The 17375-nt window shown below is 25.7% G+C and overlaps 3 protein-coding genes across 7 annotated transcripts; 2 read left to right on the top strand and 1 right to left on the bottom strand.

The window, feature by feature from the left end:
- Positions 1-185: 185 nt before the first annotated feature.
- Positions 186-4289, top strand: hook (hook microtubule tethering protein). Its single transcript, XM_012488258.3, has one exon. The coding sequence runs from the start codon at positions 824-826 to the stop codon at positions 2930-2932; it is 2109 nt and encodes a 702-aa protein (XP_012343712.2). The 5' UTR covers positions 186-823; the 3' UTR covers positions 2933-4289.
- Dhdds (Dehydrodolichyl diphosphate synthase subunit) lies at positions 3521-6121 on the bottom strand. 4 transcript variants are annotated; one of them, XM_012488261.3, is made up of 5 exons: positions 5286-6121; positions 5034-5195; positions 4815-4963; positions 4433-4617; positions 3521-4349 (listed from the first exon to the last, which is right to left on the bottom strand). In XM_012488261.3, exons 1-5 carry the CDS (start codon positions 5444-5446, stop codon positions 4119-4121), a joined length of 888 nt encoding a protein of 295 aa, XP_012343715.1. In that variant the 5' UTR covers positions 5447-6121; the 3' UTR covers positions 3521-4118. The 4 variants fall into 4 exon arrangements, with proteins under 4 accessions (XP_012343715.1, XP_003694913.1, XP_012343716.1 ...); XM_003694865.3 differs by having other exon boundaries at positions 5034-5207; positions 5286-6104; XM_012488262.3 differs by lacking the exon at positions 5034-5195.
- Positions 6108-17373, top strand: BRWD3 (bromodomain and WD repeat-containing protein). 2 transcript variants are annotated; one of them, XM_012488255.3, is made up of 23 exons: positions 6108-6161; positions 6912-7183; positions 7270-7328; positions 7399-7428; positions 7638-7697; positions 8293-8443; positions 8537-8635; positions 8714-9051; positions 9151-9305; positions 9384-9701; positions 9790-10207; positions 10360-10585; positions 10676-11000; positions 11113-11308; positions 11443-11691; positions 11748-11969; positions 12049-12427; positions 12630-13029; positions 13143-13373; positions 13505-13685; positions 13825-13978; positions 14062-14172; positions 14299-17373. In XM_012488255.3, exons 2-23 carry the CDS (start codon positions 7141-7143, stop codon positions 15219-15221), a joined length of 5268 nt encoding a protein of 1755 aa, XP_012343709.1. In that variant the 5' UTR covers positions 6108-6161; positions 6912-7140; the 3' UTR covers positions 15222-17373. The 2 variants fall into 2 exon arrangements, with proteins under 2 accessions (XP_012343709.1, XP_031773185.1); XM_031917325.2 differs by lacking the exon at positions 6108-6161 and having other exon boundaries at positions 7021-7183; positions 7399-7538.
- Positions 17374-17375: the final 2 nt, after the last annotated feature.

Below are 17375 nucleotides of genomic sequence, written 5' to 3'. Positions count from 1 at the left end.
ATGAAAAATTATTCAATATATTTTAGCTAAAATGTATTGCAATGTTTATCAATTATCAAATCAACTTAATAAATAAAATTCATAATTTAGTGAAGTATGGTTTAACAAAAATACATAGAAAATTAGAATTTAAAAATTTATAGGAATAAATTTTACATATAAATTAATAAAATTACTAATTTCAATCTATTTTCTTCATTTATTTTTAAATAATTGTATCAATTTAAATACAAAATTTCTTTAAATACAAAAATTATTTACAGCTTTGTATATAAATATAACTTTCTTTAAAATATATATTTTATTTTATTTTTCGCTTAAAATTTTTTTAGTTAAATCTACAAAATATTTGCTGATATCAATAAAATTGGCAATTTTGTCGACATAAGTAAATGCATTATGTATGAATGCATTAAGTATAATATATATATATGACAGATACATCTATTTGACAAGATCGCATCGTACTTATTGCAATTATTTTAGAACGTATGTAGTCAGTTTAACTAGAAGCAGAAGTGTAAAGTTTAACATAATTCAGTATTTTTTCTAATTTTATTTTGCATAAAAGAATGTCAAAATAACATTTTGATGTAATTTATAAAATATTTTTCTCAAAACTATTATTATAGTAGTAAAATATTAATATTTTAATAGTGTAGAAATGATAGAATATTTTCTAACCTTCAACCTAATTATTCAAAAGATAAATAATACGTTTTAAAATTAAGATTTAAAAAGAATTGACATTTGCTATAGAATTATTATAAAATATATAAATATTTTTATGATTTAATCAATATATTTTTAATTATAAATAATAATGGATGATCAACAATTAAATAATTTAATTAAATGGTTAGATACATTTGATCTCCAAGGTTCTCATTCAACTGCTGAAGATATAAGTGATGGTGTTGCTTTAGCAGATGTTTTAGCTCAAATTGCTCCTGAATGGTTTACTGCTGCTTGGAGAGCAAAAATTAAAACTGATGTTAGTTCTAATTGGCGGTTAAAAGTTAGTAATCTTAAGAAAATAATTGAAGCTATAATGGAATATTATATAGAATGTTTAAACCAACAGTTATCAGGTTATATTAAACCTGATGCAACTAAAATTGGTGAACATTGTGATAATCATGAATTACGCCGTTTATTACAATTAATTCTTGGATGTGCAGTTAATTGCAATCAAAAGCAACAATATATAACAAGAATTATGGGAATGGAAGAAACTGTTCAACAAGCAATTATGCAAAGTATTCAAGAATTAGAAAGTAATATGCATGGACCAAGACTAAGTTTAGGTACTAGTCTTAATTTTGAATCTTTAGATGTAGCTGATGGTACTCAACAAAGATTATTAACAGAACTTCAAGTAACTGTTGATATGAAAGAACAATTAGCACAAAAATGTCATGAACTTGACCAACAACTTTCACTTTTACAAGAAGAAAAAGCAGCATTAATGACAGAAAATAAAAAACTTCAAGAAAGATTAGATGAATTTGAAAATCCAGAATCTTGTTCTATTTTTAGACATTCTGGTCTCAGAAAACAAGTGGAAGCATTGAAAGATGAATTATTTAAAGTAGAAACATCTAGAGATGATTATAGATTAAAAATAGAATTATTAGAAAAAGAAGTATTAGAATTACAATCTAGACAAGAAGACTTACAAAAAGCAGCTGATGAGGCTAATAATCTAAAAGATGAAATAGATGCCTTAAGAGAAACAGCTGATAAAGTAGCAAAATATGAACAAACAATAGAATCATATAAAAAGAAAATGGAAGATTTAAGTGACTTAAGAAGACAAGTTAAAATATTAGAAGATAAGAATTTAGAATATCTACAATCGAAGATAGATTATGAAGAGGAATCAAAACGGACTACAATGCTACGTAATCATTTAGAAGTTTGTAAACAACAACTTGCTGAAGCACATCATAAATTAGATGAACAAACTAATAAATGTGATAAACTTGAATTTGAAGGGAAAAAAATGGAAGCTCAATTAAGCACTTTACAAAGAGAAAGAGATAGATTAATTGTAGAGAGAGATGCTTTAAAAGAAACAAATGAGGAATTAAAATGTACACAATTGCAAGCAGCAGAAAATATAGCAAAACCTAGCACTGATAGTACTGTGACAAATACAGAAATGATTCCTCTTGAAATAAAAGAGGAGCTATTGTGTTTAAAACATGAAAATAAAATGTTGAAACTTAAACAAATGGGAAATGAGGACAAATTACCAACAGTTCAAGCACTATTAGAAGATTCAGAAGAAAGATTAAATACACTTAGAGGTAAAAATCGCAAAGCTAATCAAAGAATAATTGAATTAGAAAATAGATTGGAAGAAGCACTGGGAAATCAATCAAGTGGAGATAATAAAACTGATAATATTAATTTAGGACAAAAAATAACACAATTGCAAGATGAAGTGAGAAAAATACAATCAGAAAAAGAACGTTTAATTTTACAAATTGAAGAACGAGAAAATGCACTACAAACTCAAAAACAAAAAGTTTTTGCACTTCAAGAAAAATTAACACGTCGAGAATACGATAATGCTGCACTTGAGGAACGTTATAAAAAATATGTTGAAAAAGCAAAAAGTGTTATAAAAAGTTTAGATCCTAAACAAAATAATTCATCTCCTAATGAAGTAGCTGTTTTAAGAAATCAAATTTTAGAGCAGCGTAAAATTATGGAAGATATGGAACGATCTCTAAAAGAATCAAAATTAATTAAAGAGATGGAAGAAAAATTAATGATATCTGCTTTTTATCGCTTAGGTTTAACTTGTCATAGAGAAGCAATAGATCAACGTCTTGCAGCTTTAAATTCAGGTCAGGGTCAATCTTTTTTAGCAAGACAAAGACAACCATCTGCTAGACGTCATCCACCTTATAATTCTAAATAACAACTAAAAATTATTTATATTCATTGATTTTAATTTGATTAAATTTTAAATTAATGAAGAATAAAAGAGAAAAAAAAGAAATAAAATTAAGGTTTTGTTAAATTTAACATTATATTGTTCTATTATATTATTAGATTCTATTTATTTAAACAATATATATTTCATTGTGCATTATCATTAATAAAACATTTATTAAAAATATATTAAAAATATTTTAATATTTTACAAGCGTATTTTACATTTGTAAATATGTAATTTTTGTGTATATATATATTATTTTGGATTTTTAAAGTATAATAATAAAACAATATATTTATAAAATATTAAAATACAATAATATTTAAGTTTATATTTCTATTTCAAAATTATGCTGATATTAATGTGCCTGATCATATTTATGTAATATATTTATTTAATAAATATTTACTTTATAACGTTTTTGCAAAATAAAAGTTTTGATTAAAAATTTTTGAAAATATAAATATGTTTTATTAATGAAATATTATTAAATATAATGTATGAAATAATATATAATATATTTAGAAAGAGTGATAATGTATGAAACATGTATTTAAAAAAGCCAATGTGTAAATGTTAAAATTAAGCCAAATATTTAATTTATAAATGCAGCAGATTTGATGTACAGGATATTTCAAAAAAATATCTTAATTATAAATTTTATAAATGTATACATATAAATACATATAATATATAATATACAAATTTATATATTGAATGAAATTAAAAAATAAATTTATGGATATGCATAACATTTATATTTTTGTTTCATTATATATAAATATACACATATAAATTTATGAATGAAATGAAAATGAATTTATGTGTATGCATAATATTTCTATTTTTTTTTCACGTTTTTTAACATTATATATATATATTATATTTATTTTTAAAAAAAATTATCTTATATACATTGACACATTTTTTTATATAGAATAAAAGAAGAGCTATAGATTTTTAATACTTGTACATATTTGAATAGCATTAGAATATTTAAAAAAATGTACAAGTATATTTTTGAAATATATACATAAATTTAAATGTAAATGATTAAGAAAAATTGTTTACATATGGTGTTTACATAAATATATAATATTATAGTTTAAGCTTACTTGATATTTATAATTAATCTTAATTAAACTTGTTTTATAATATGATGTATTATTTAAAAATTTGACAAACATATTCTTTGAAGTGCAATTTGTCTTTTATGATGCAATTTGTCTATGTATGTCAATTGTCTGCTATTTTGTATTATTGGTTTCATATTTTGTATTTTTATTATCTTTTGTATATCAGAATAACATCTTTGATAATAAAATATTGCATTAAGAAATTCCCAGAGATTAAATTCAGGCCATAAAACATTACTAAAATAAATACATGTATTTGATATCTGAAATTTATTGAAATATAATTTATAAAGTAATATTATATTAAATAACAAATAAAAAATAATCTTAATTTTTTTAAACTTACTTGCCACATAAGAAAATCACTAAATCTAACTTCTCCAGAAGTACGAATTAATAAATCAGGATTTTTTGAATTATTAGTGTATAAACAATTAGAAACCAGTTCTTCATCAATATCTTCAGAAAGAATATCACCACATTGGACACCTTCAATTACATCCTTAATAGCATGTGTAATTTCATCTCTTGCTAAAATAAATAAATAATTATATAAAAGAAATTAAAAAAATATGAAAATTATTAATATTTACATTATGATATATTTTATTATTATATTAATTTTTTAAAACAAAAGTAATGTTTGATAATTATATTAATATTAATATTAATATTTATATAGATAATATTTATATAGTATTAATATTTATATAGATAAATATACTTACACGTATATGCAAATGCAATATTAAGAAATCCTTTTTTATGTTCTTTAGTAATAATCATAGTTTCTGCTATTAATTCTTGTAGATTTTTAGGTAATAGAGAAAAATTACCAATTATGCGAACACATAATCCATGTTTTTTTATTTTATCCCTGTAATAAAATATTTATTACATAAAATATTATTAAATGAACTGTTTTGTAAATATAATTTTTGGCCTACTTTTCATCTAATAATCTTTGGAATTTTTGTTCTGCAAGATTTAAAAGTCCATTTACTTCTTCTCGTTTTCTTTTAAAATTTTCAATACTAAATGCATAAAATGTTACTTCTTGTATGCCAAAATCCATACACCATTGTAAAGTTTCAGCAAATTTATCAAATCTTAAAAATAATCTATATTTAATATAGAATATATGAAAAAAAAAATAAAAAATATATATATTATATAAATTTGTTTTTATTGATATATACCCTTTTGTATGCCCTTCTATTTTTTCTATTCCATTTTTACTTGCATAACGTCTATTACCATCCATTATAAATGCTACATGTTTAGGAATATATCCAGCTTTTAAAATTTTTATAGCCAAACGTAAAAACCAATTTGAAGTATTATCTCTTATCCATGACATTTTAAATATAATAATATAATAATATAATATTTAAAAGAATATCTAATTTATTTTATAATATTAATAATTGAAGTATGTTAAAAAAAATCTTTGCATGTAAAAATTATATTTATATTTATATAATTATATAATACTTATACAATTAAATCCTATATTTTATATAATTTTAATTTGTATATTATTTAATATATTTATATTATATATATAATAATTTTTATGATTTTATATTATCAGTTATCACTGATAATATAATATAAATTTTTTATTATTAAATGATATATTATTTAATATAAATTTTTATTGTAATTTTGTTTAATAATAATGTTAAATAATATTATACAACACGTCATGTTTTATGAAAAAATCTATTGTCATTATCTTACTGACACGTCGGCATTTAATTGTGTAAGAATTTTAAAACATATATTTCTTCTATACAAAAATTATTATCATTTATTATATAATATTTTTTTATTCTTATAACATATATATTAATTCAATAATTTATATTTATTGATAATTTTTCAAAAATTATGAAAACTTTTAGAAAATTACGTGGTATTGCATATATATATATTATATATACAAGTACTTATATATACACATATCGTTACACATCGATATTTCGAGTTTATTCGAGTTACGTAGCGTCCATCTTGAAGTTTTAGCTTTTGTGAAAAAATGCATATTATGTTTTTATTCTTCTTAAATATATGTAAGTATTTAAATACATATAATAATACTAAATAATGTTATATTTATTAATTCTAATGTTTATTTATAGTAAACACAAGCAGAATTTAATTTTGTAATAGATGAAAATTTTTATTATATTACAAAATAAATGCAAACATTACCATATTATTAAAACATATATGATTAAAATTAAAAAATTAATTTAATATGTTTATATTTTATGATAACATATAAAATTTGAATAGGAAAAGGTAGAAAATTATGTATATAAGAATATTAATATTTTTTTATTAATAATATTTTCATAAAGTTATTGTTTATTATTTTATTTAAATCACTGTAAAATTATAAGATTTCATTATAAATAAATTTCTATTCTTTCTATTCTTTTACAAAAATTACAATTATAATAAATAATTAATATTTATTAATATATGTCAATAACAATTATGATGAACTTTATTTTATATATAACCTGCTTTATGTTACATTTAAATCAAGATTATTTGCTTTTTTCATATTTCTTATAATCACTATTTCTATCACTGCATTTTTAATTTCAAATAAACCGCGTTACATAGTGCAGATGATTCACATATATTTATCGTAATACAAAACTTTAAAGAAAAAAACATATTAAAATAAATTAAAACATATAATAATAATGTTAAAATGAATTATCTAATTTTATTTTTTATTGAAATGTAAAAGAAAAAAAGACAGTCCTTCCTTCTCTTCAAGAAGTTCAAATTAAAATAAAATTATACAGGGTTTTGGGATACAAGTTACGTCCCTGTATAATACGGTACGTTGTGTCGACAATCGGGAAGGGGGGGGGACTACTTTCCGTTGAGGAGGTGAGCGTGCGTGTGCGTCTCGCGGTCGAGACATCGCGAGAGAGAAAATGAAATCTGAAATGGTTACTGCCGCGCTATGACCCTAAAAAGCAAATGTTTCTCTTTGTCTGTGAGTGAATAATAAACGATTGATCAGGCGAAATGGAGGGCAGCGTGATGAAGAACGAGACTGTAATAGCACCAGGTAAAGAATGGGAGCGATAAGCGCCCTTACCATCCGCAACGAAGCGAGGCGTGCGGTTCGTTCCTAAGCAGCGTTCTTTCTTACAGAGCTGTACTTCCTAATTGCCAAATTCTTAGCGGCGGGACCTTGTCGCGAGGCCGCAGATGTAAGTATTTTCGAAGTAAAACTTGTAAAAATTTGTTGTAATATATCATAACGAGAAATGTACGTTCTAGGTGTTGAAGCGTGAATTGGAGCGAGCTAAGGTAAGACGATTGGTGTGAGTTGACGTTTTGCCGGGGTGACACTATACATACCCATCGGCTCCACATGGTTTGCACGTGGTTTCTGCTTGTCAAAACATTAGAATTTCAAGGTCGGCGACCTTGATGTTCGACAAATTGGCACAATCTTATCTCGAGTATGATCGATCGATCAATCGACTTATTTTCATGATTTTTTAATTTTTTCATAGGTTTTGCCGCAAAGACTAGATTGGGAAGGACATGTACATAATCAAACCTTTGAGGAGTTGGTAAGTAAAATTAATATTTTGACGGAAATTTTATTTCGTGTATAAAAATTCATCATATATGACGGAATAAATAGGATATTTCTTGGAATAACATTATAGTAAACTTTGTTTCGTTGCATTGTAAGCTGGTCATCAAATACCAATGTATGAAGTACCCCTAATAGGGTGCTACCCCTTTTCTGTCCCACTCCTCAACCCTTCTCCTTCTTCTCCTCTCTAATTCTATGTTGTCGTTGCACAAGTTTCCCCCACCATAATACTTTCAACCAATAAGAATTAACTTCCGGCCATCTTGTGCGCACTGATCAATGAATATATCTCATGTTCAGACCTTATTTATAGAAACTAGTATCGTGCGTGACGAGTGGATTATTCACATTGGTGGCATTTGCTTATTTGTCTTCTGATTGGTTACAAATAGGGACTACTTTAGATTATTTTAATTTCAATTCTTAGCGCGAATCAGTAATATAGTAAAACATAATTTTTATTTTTTTCTCCAATATTTCTAACAAATATTTAAATTAAAAATACATGATATTGTTATCTATAATATAAAATAAGACATAAAACGAAATCAAAAATTATGTCTTAGGAAAAGAAATATTCTCATATTGGATCAAATCATTTACTACAAATATGTGCCAGAATTGGACCAGTATTGGAAAAAGAAGTACCTCCATGTATATCAGGAGCAATATCTCTTTTAGGAGCTGGCAGACAATCTTTGTTGCGTACACACGAAGGTAAATAATTATAAATATATATAATAAAAAGAAGTTAAATATGTTTAAATAATCATTAAAATTATTTTTATAAATAATTTAAATTTATTATAGATGTCCAACATCAAATGCATACTATTACTTCATATTCTGGCAGACTAGGTGGAAAACCATTTTTGGATTCACCTTATAGTTTATTAGTGCCTAATATAGGTAAATCAAATATTTATTTTTATAAAAATTACTATATAAATTTTATTATTATTCATTCAAATATTATTTTTTATATAGTACATGTACTTCAAGGAAGAGAGAATTCAGGTCCTTTAAGTCGAAGAGAGGCAATACCAACAAAGTTTTATAATAAAATGCAGTTATATAGGCACACGTTAGGACATTTATCTGCAGTATATTGTGTTCTTTTTGATCGTACTGGCAAATATATAATAACTGGTGCAGATGATTTACTTGTTAAAGTGTGGAGTTCTATTGATGGACGATTATTAGCAACTTTTCGAGGAGCATCTGCTGAAATCATGGATATTGCAGTAAATTTTGATAATACTTTACTTGCTGCTGGTAGTTTAGATCGAATACTAAGAGTTTGGTGTTTTCAAACAATGTCTCCTGTAAGTTGATAAATAATATCTTATATTTCTATTGGAATATTAATTTATTATATATAAAAGTATCATTCTATTAAGTTTATTTTTTTAATTTTTTATTAGGTTGCAGTTCTTTCTGGACACTCTGGCATGATTACATCTGTAAATTTTTGTCCTATATCTTGCAATGGTGTTTATTATTTAGTTTCTACAAGTACAGACGGTTCTGTTGCTTTTTGGTCTCATACAAAAAAAGGCAATGAGAGAGCAATTTTTCAGTAGGTTTCAATAAAATTTTATATATTTTTTAAAGAATATAAAATTTTATTTTATGCATGAGTACATATTTCTTATAGACCAAAACCAATTCAGTATCATGAAAAAATGCGGCCAGGTCAAGCACAAATGATATGTGCTTCATTTAGTCCTGGTGGTGCATTTATGGCAGCTGGTTCAGCAGATCATCATGTTAGAGTATATTCAATGTTAGGAGATGAAGGTCCATGTAGAGTTTTAGAAGTTGAAGCACATTCTGATACAGTTGATAGCATTCAATGGGCGCATAATGGTTTAAAGTTTATTTCTGGTTCTAAAGATGGTACTGCAAATGTATGGCATTTTGAACAACAACAATGGATGTATAAACGTTTATTGATGACTACAAAACTTCCTGGGTAATTAAAATATTATATTTCTAAGAAATAATTATTAAATATTTATTTATATAATTTTAATAAATATTTTTTTTTTATAATTTTCCAGAGAATCAGAAACAGAGGATGATTCTAACAAAAAAGCTAAAGTGACTATGGTTAGTTGGGATGTAAGCGATGAATGGGTTATTACAGCTGTAAATGATAGTTGTCTTAAAGTATGGAATGCAAAATCAGGTGAATTAGTGAAAATTCTACGTGGACATAAAGATGAAGTCTTTGTGTTAGAATCTCATCCAATAGATCCTCGTGTTATATTAAGTGCTGGACATGATGGACAACTTATAATTTGGGATGTTCTGAATACAGAACCAATAGCATGTTTTCAAAATTTTATTGAAGGGCAAGGTAATGGTGCTGTTTTTGATGCAAAATGGTCTCCAGATGGAACAATGTTAGCAGCAACAGATTCTCATGGACATCTTTTAATATATGGATTTGGATCAGGTGTTGAAAAACTTAAAATAGTAAGTATATATATATTTTTTGTGATATTTAATATATATATATTATTATTATTATTTTTAAATATATATTATATATTATATTGTGTATATTCTTTTTTCTCTTTAATTCTATATATTATATCTCTGAAAGCATTATCTATATTTTTATATAGGTACCCAAAGAATTATTTTTCCATACGGATTATAGACCTTTAATACGAGATGCAAATAATTATGTTTTGGATGAACAAACACAAACTGCACCTCACTTAATGCCTCCACCATTTTTAGTGGATGTTGATGGAAATCCTTATCCACCAGCATTACAAAGATTGGTTCCTGGGAGAGAAAATTGTAGAGGAGAACAATTAGTACCAAATATTGCAGTAGGTGCTGGAGGTATATAAATCAATTTTGTTTTTTGTGTATTTTATTTATTATAGAAGAAGTAGAATTAGAATTAAAAAAAAAAAATATATTATAACTTAGGAATGCAAGAAGTTATAGAAGGTCTCCCAGCTCAGGAACCACGATCTAATATTGATCAATTAATTGAAGCACTTGCACAAAGGCAAAATATTAATGCTGATGCAGAAAGTGCAGCTGATGAAAGAGAAGAAAATGCAGCTGAGCAACCAGTTCGTCAAATGGCTAGTCCTCGGGGAAGTAGATCTGGCTTAAGAAGAGCTGGAGATGTAGAAGGTGTACGACAAAGTAGTGGTAATTGGCAAAGAGATAATACTACACCTTGGAACAAACCTCTTCTTGCTCGACCCATGAATCCAGCTGTTAGGGAAACACAAATTAAAGTTTTGTATGTTTCATATAAATATATTATGAATTTTTTTATTAAATTATTCCATTTTTTATTAATATATATATAAATTGTTTCAATTTATAAATAAATAAAGATATATCATTTATAGACATGCGACAGCAGAAATGGAACTTGAAAATTTAAAGCGCGAAATGCGAAAAAGACCACAACCAGTATCAAATACTGCCAATACTGAAGATAATATAGGTAGTCGAATAGCAAATCGAAAACGTAACAGAACTACTAGACATGGCTATAGAACTAGAGCTACACGTGGTGAAGAACAAGAAGATGATGACTTTGAGGTGCTTTATATAATTATAATTATAGTTAGAATTTCTAAATATTTTATTATAAGTTTAATTAAAATTAAAAAAACTATATTTATTTCTTAATATATGTTCAAGAATTCAATAATGCTTAACAATTCACTTTATAGAATCCTGATAATGTGGGAACAACAGGAAGTTCAGCTAGTAGTAATAGCAATGATTCCACTGCTCATGAAGAAGATTTATGTTCTGATAGTTCTACATCAGAGTCTAGTACAGAATATTCAGATTGGATTGCTGATCATGGTTTAAATCTAGAACCACCAAAACGAAGTAAACGTAAACCTGTAAAAAAACGATCTCTCACTCCTCCAAGTGACATGGATAGAAGACGTAATAGACGTCCTAGAAAAAAGGTAATTAAATATTTTCTATAATAAATTTCTTTTCTGAAATTTTTTTTTATTTAAAGGACATTCCATTGTCTACTGGCATCGATGATATCCCAGACGTTTTTAGACCTTCAGAATGGCTTACCGAGATAATACCAAGGAAAGCTCCTTATTATCCTCAAATGGGTGATGAAATAGTATATTTTCGACAAGGTCATCAATTTTACTTAGATGCTGTTAGAAATAAAAAAGTATATGAACTTGGTCCACGATGTGAGCCATGGAATAAAGTCAATATAAGAGTAAGATTCTTTCTTTCAATTTTGTATTTGAATATATTATAATTTTAATATTAATTATTTCAAGAAATATACTTTTCAGGCCCAAGAATTTGTAAAAGTAGTAGGTATTAAATATGAAATACGTCCACCTCGATTGTGTTGTTTGAAGTTAGCACTAATGGATGAAGATGGAAGATTAACAGGAGAAAATTTTACTATTAAATATCATGATATGGCTGATGTATTAGATTTTTTAGTTTTACGTCAAACATTCGATACAGCCTTAGCGCGCAGTTGGTCTGAAGGAGACCGATTTCGTTGTATGATTGATGATGGATGGTGGATGGGTCAAATTCAATCAATGGAACCTTTAGATGAAGATTTTCCTGAATCTTTTTTCATGTGTTTTCGTGTCAGATGGGATAACGGTGAATATGAAAGAATGAGTCCTTGGGATCTTGAACCAATTGATGAAAATAGTATGTTTAAAAATTTTATTATTAGTCTGATTAGATTATTCATTTCAAATTTGTATATATTATCTATCCAAAAATGTTTTGAAAAATATTAAGAAAAATTGAAAAATTTCGAAAAAACAGGAATTTTTTATTTATTGCAATTATAATTTTTTTTATTTTTAAATAATAATTGATATAATTTGCTTATATTAATTTAATATAGGACTTCCAGCAGAACTTGGAGGTGCAGTTCCTGTACTTCCAGAGGAGATACGAACAATATTGTATCAACCTCATGCAGAGGAATGGCCTATGGGAGATCGAGAAGCAACATGTCGCAGAATTATACGTGGACTAGATCAAGTGATGAGTCTTGCAATTGCAGAACCGTTTATGGCGCCTGTTGATCTCAATGCATATCCTGCATATGCATTTGTTGTAGAATATCCTATTGATTTAACAACCATAAAAGCTCGTTTTGAAAATAATTTTTATCGAAGGATAACATCTGCGCAATTTGATGTTAGATACTTAGCAACAAATGCAGAACAATTTAATGAACCACATAGTCAAATAGTAAAGCATGCAAGAATAGTTACTGATTTATGTCTACGAATTATAAAGTAAGATCTAGTTTATCCACTCATTAATTTTATGTTAGTTATATTGTTTTAATTTTATTTTACTTTTATCAAGATATAATTAATAAAAATATATTTATTTACAATTTATATAGAGAAACTACAGAAATAGATGTACCAGCTCTCTATCATCAATTAGTTGATACATACCATTCTTCTGAATCAGAAGTTGATGTAGAAGATACAAAGAATAGACCTTCAACCAGTACTCAGAGAGCAACTTCAAGTAGAAATTTACGTTCACCAGAAGTATCAAATGATTGGAAAGTAGCTTGTCGTCAATTATTAGAAACATTATGGCAATGTGAAGATTCTATACCTTTCAGGTAATTAATTTTTACAAGCCTTATGTTATTTTAATATATATTAATTAATATATATTATTTGCAAATAATAGTAATTTTATTATATTAAAATTTCATATTTTTCACAATAATTTTTATTCAACATTTTATAGAGAACCAGTTGATAGATTAGAACATCCAGATTATCATCAAATTATAGATACACCAATGGATTTACGTACAGTAAAAGAAGATTTATTAGGAGGAAATTATGAAACTCCTTTAGAATTTGCCAAAGATATGCGGTTAATATTTACAAACAGTAGGAATTATAACACTAATAAGCGATCAAGAGTATGTCACATTTATTATTATTTATTTTATCTTATCTTTATATATATATATAAAGAAAATAAATAAAATAATGCTTTAGATAGTATGATAAATATTTAAAATATTATAAAAAATTATAATACAATTTTTGTTGTTATAGATATATTCAATGACAATAAGATTATCAGCTATGTTTGAAGAACATATGCGAAAAATTATTTCAAATTGGAAATCTGCAAGAAGACGTAATAATAATACGAAAAATACGAAAGGAAAAGGTAGAAGAGGTAAAGTTCGACTAACAAATGGAACCGGTATGTTTTCATTATATCAATTTATAAGTCTTTTATTATAAACTATACATTCGAATTTTATAAAAAATTATCATTATCTATAGCACCTTCAAAATCAAAATCTGCTTGTTCTGATGCAGATGAAATAGATAGTGAAGATGAAAATATTAATTTAAATGATGTAGAAAAAAACAATTCTAATGTATTTGCACCAGGTATGTATATTTTATTTTTAAATGATTTAATTATGTAAGTATATTTCTATATTTTTATTTTTAATATATTATAAATTTGTAAAAATGGAAAACAATAAAATTGATAAATTTTTTTTTATTTTATAGGACCATCACGTATGACGAATGGACACACAAAACGTTCTTCTAATACAACGCGACCTACGCTAAAACTTAGAATTTCTAGATCTACAGTACCAAAAAAACCAAAAGAAAGTGAAAGTGAAGCCAGTGATTCAGAAGCTTCTTCAGAAAGTGAAAGTAGTGGTAGTGTACCTATAAGAAGGACACGAGCAAGAAAAACAGTACCTAGTGTAAGTGCTGATAGTGATTCTGGAGAAGTATATACACCCACTGGACGTGGAAAACAAACTCGAAAAAATCGTGCAAAAAATAGCAAAAATAATAAACAAGTAAAATCAAAGTCAAAATTAAACTTTTATGAAAATTCAAAAAATGAGGATGATGAAGCATTTACAACAAATGAATTATCAGATGAAGAGAGCGAAGAGGAAGTAATTAACAGAAGTAGAACAAGATCACGAAAGTTAGCATCTACATCCGAACATGAGGATACTTTTAAAAATACAACAAAAAGTGGAAAAAATAATATTGAAAGTCAAAGTGAAGAAGAAGAAGAGGAAGAGGAAGAAGAGGAAGAAGAAGAAGAGGAAGAAGAAGAACAATCACAACATGAAATTAATAATCAAGATTCAGATAGTGAAGAATCAGATAAAGCTTTTGTATCATCAAGATCTCAAAGAAGAATTCGTGGAACCAGAGAAATACAAAATCAAGAACAAACACAAAATTCAAGAAGAACTGGAAAACGACCTCGTTATAATGAAGAAAGTGATGAGAGCAATACAGTGCCAGTCAGAAATCGACGTAAAATTAAACGTCGATATTATGCAGAAGAAAGTGACGAAAGTCCTGAACCTGAAAATGTACCACGTATTAGTATAAGTAGTAGAGGACGAGTACGCAAAATGACGGAACGAGCACGGGCTTTTCTTTTAGATTCACCCTAACAGCATCTTTCATGCAAAAAATAAAAATGTAAATTATTATCTTTCAAATAATTCTTACAAAAATTTAAGAATAATGTAAAAATTTAAAATGTTATTTGATAATGTTTATTCTGAAACATTCGACTGTATTCATATTGTAGCATTACACGAAATTTGTGTATGCCAGGATATATTGCCTGAGGATCTAGTATAAGATTATAGATAGATAGACTGTACGTATAAACACTTGAGATTGTCATAGCAATTCATTATAAACACTGCTACAAAGTACTTCCATTATTATGAAGCACATTGATAATATTATTTTTTTATGTTTAAATACATAATCAATTAACATTGTATAAGATAAATTTAGTAGCAAGCGGAAACAGTGTAATCATTCTATAATATTGTTTTGTTTTATTAATACACTTTTTATATATTTTTCCAAATTTTATGATATTACTGGTTATTTGCATATAAAATATTTATTGTAGTTTCAATTTATACATAATTCATGATATTTAAAATGAAATAATGACTAAATCATTATATAATTATTTTTGCAAAGTATTTTGAATTGTTACTGATATTGATACTGTTTAAAACTATTAATAGAATATTCTTTACAAGTCCTGAATTTCTATATAATAATGACAGTAAAAAATGAAGTAATGTATGATAGTGTTTATATTACATTGTTGAAAATATGTTATTGTACCTGGAATGACGTAAAGAAGATGCCCATCTATTCAGGGAACATAACTTTAAGCTTAGCTTAATAACTTCAACTTTTGCTTTTTTGAAAAAAGTCAATTGACAAATGAGAAGTTACTTTCATGCTAAGATCTTAAACAATTTAAAAATAAAGCATTATCTAATTATATGCACTTAATAAAAATAATCTGTATCAGTGTTTATGTTTATATTTGATAAAATTTCATAAATGAAATTATAATGTAAATCTTTTTAATAACACTGACACATGCTTAATGAATTTAATATATTTACATATTTGTACATTTTTCTAATAAAATAATCTTTCATATGTCTTAATAAAAATAAAATTAATTTCAGATCCATTAAATTGCATATATAAATACTAGCTTTTTATTGCGTGCACACTTTTAATATTCATAGATTATGTCAAGTGTTTGTACATTGAAAAAAAATTGTACTTACTCCATATTTTGTAAATTACATTAAATGAGGCAGTGCCTTTACATGTGCGATTATTTATTTTAAGTACATAGATTGAAAGCAATAAAAATATTTTGTTTTTTAAAAGAATAATCATGCAGAAATTGAATACCTTCCAATTAAATTATTAATTTAATAATTTAATAATGGCACTGTTTTCGCTTTTTACAACTATACTTAAAATATATTATTTGTAAATATGAAATACACATAGCGTGCACGCGCGTGCACACACACACACACACACACACACACACACACACATACACACGATTACAATTTTTTTTAAAGATATGTAAAACAAATGTGTGCTTTACATGATCTATAGTATGAAGTAGTAACTTTTTACATGTAATTTGTATGTCCGTTAGAAAATTAAGAACCAATGCTCGTGCGATTTTAGGAATTTTTCATACATAAAAATAGACATTTTTCAGATTTATATAGTATAAAGATTAATTTACTTATTATACAATAGGATACAAATTTTTCAAGACAGTTATGCAACCGGCAAACTAATATAGTATAAGAATATGTGCACAAATATTGGAAGTCTTGACTGTCTCGAGCCATTGTGATATTAGCTTAAGAATATTAAACATAAAATAATATAAATAATAATAATTAGAAAAATATAATGGATATTTTTTTAATAATGCCTTGAAGAAAAGGAGTCATATCATGTAGACTCAAGAAGTCAAATATATCTGGTTATATTAATTTAATATCAATCTTAACTTTGATCATTTAATTAATTATATTACTATTAACGTGTTTCGTATCTTAATCTTCAAAACTAATATAATTTTATGTACATAAATATTGTTACATAACAAAACTTAATTAACACGGCAGCGATATAGTTTCGATTTATGTAAAGTTTAAAACTTTAGTTGTGAAATCAATGTACTCTGTTACATACTTAGTTTATCGAAACCCACCGTCATCAATAAAAAAATATTAAATTGTTTCATA

This window comes from Apis florea, unplaced genomic scaffold (genome assembly GCF_048593485.1).
Source record: "Apis florea isolate Af1SG1 unplaced genomic scaffold, ASM4859348v1 contig_3367_pilon, whole genome shotgun sequence".
NCBI classification, from domain to species: Eukaryota; Metazoa; Arthropoda; class Insecta; order Hymenoptera; family Apidae; genus Apis; species Apis florea.
The sequence above is the reverse complement of the archived record's forward strand: the minus strand, read 5'-3'. Positions and strand labels throughout refer to the sequence as shown.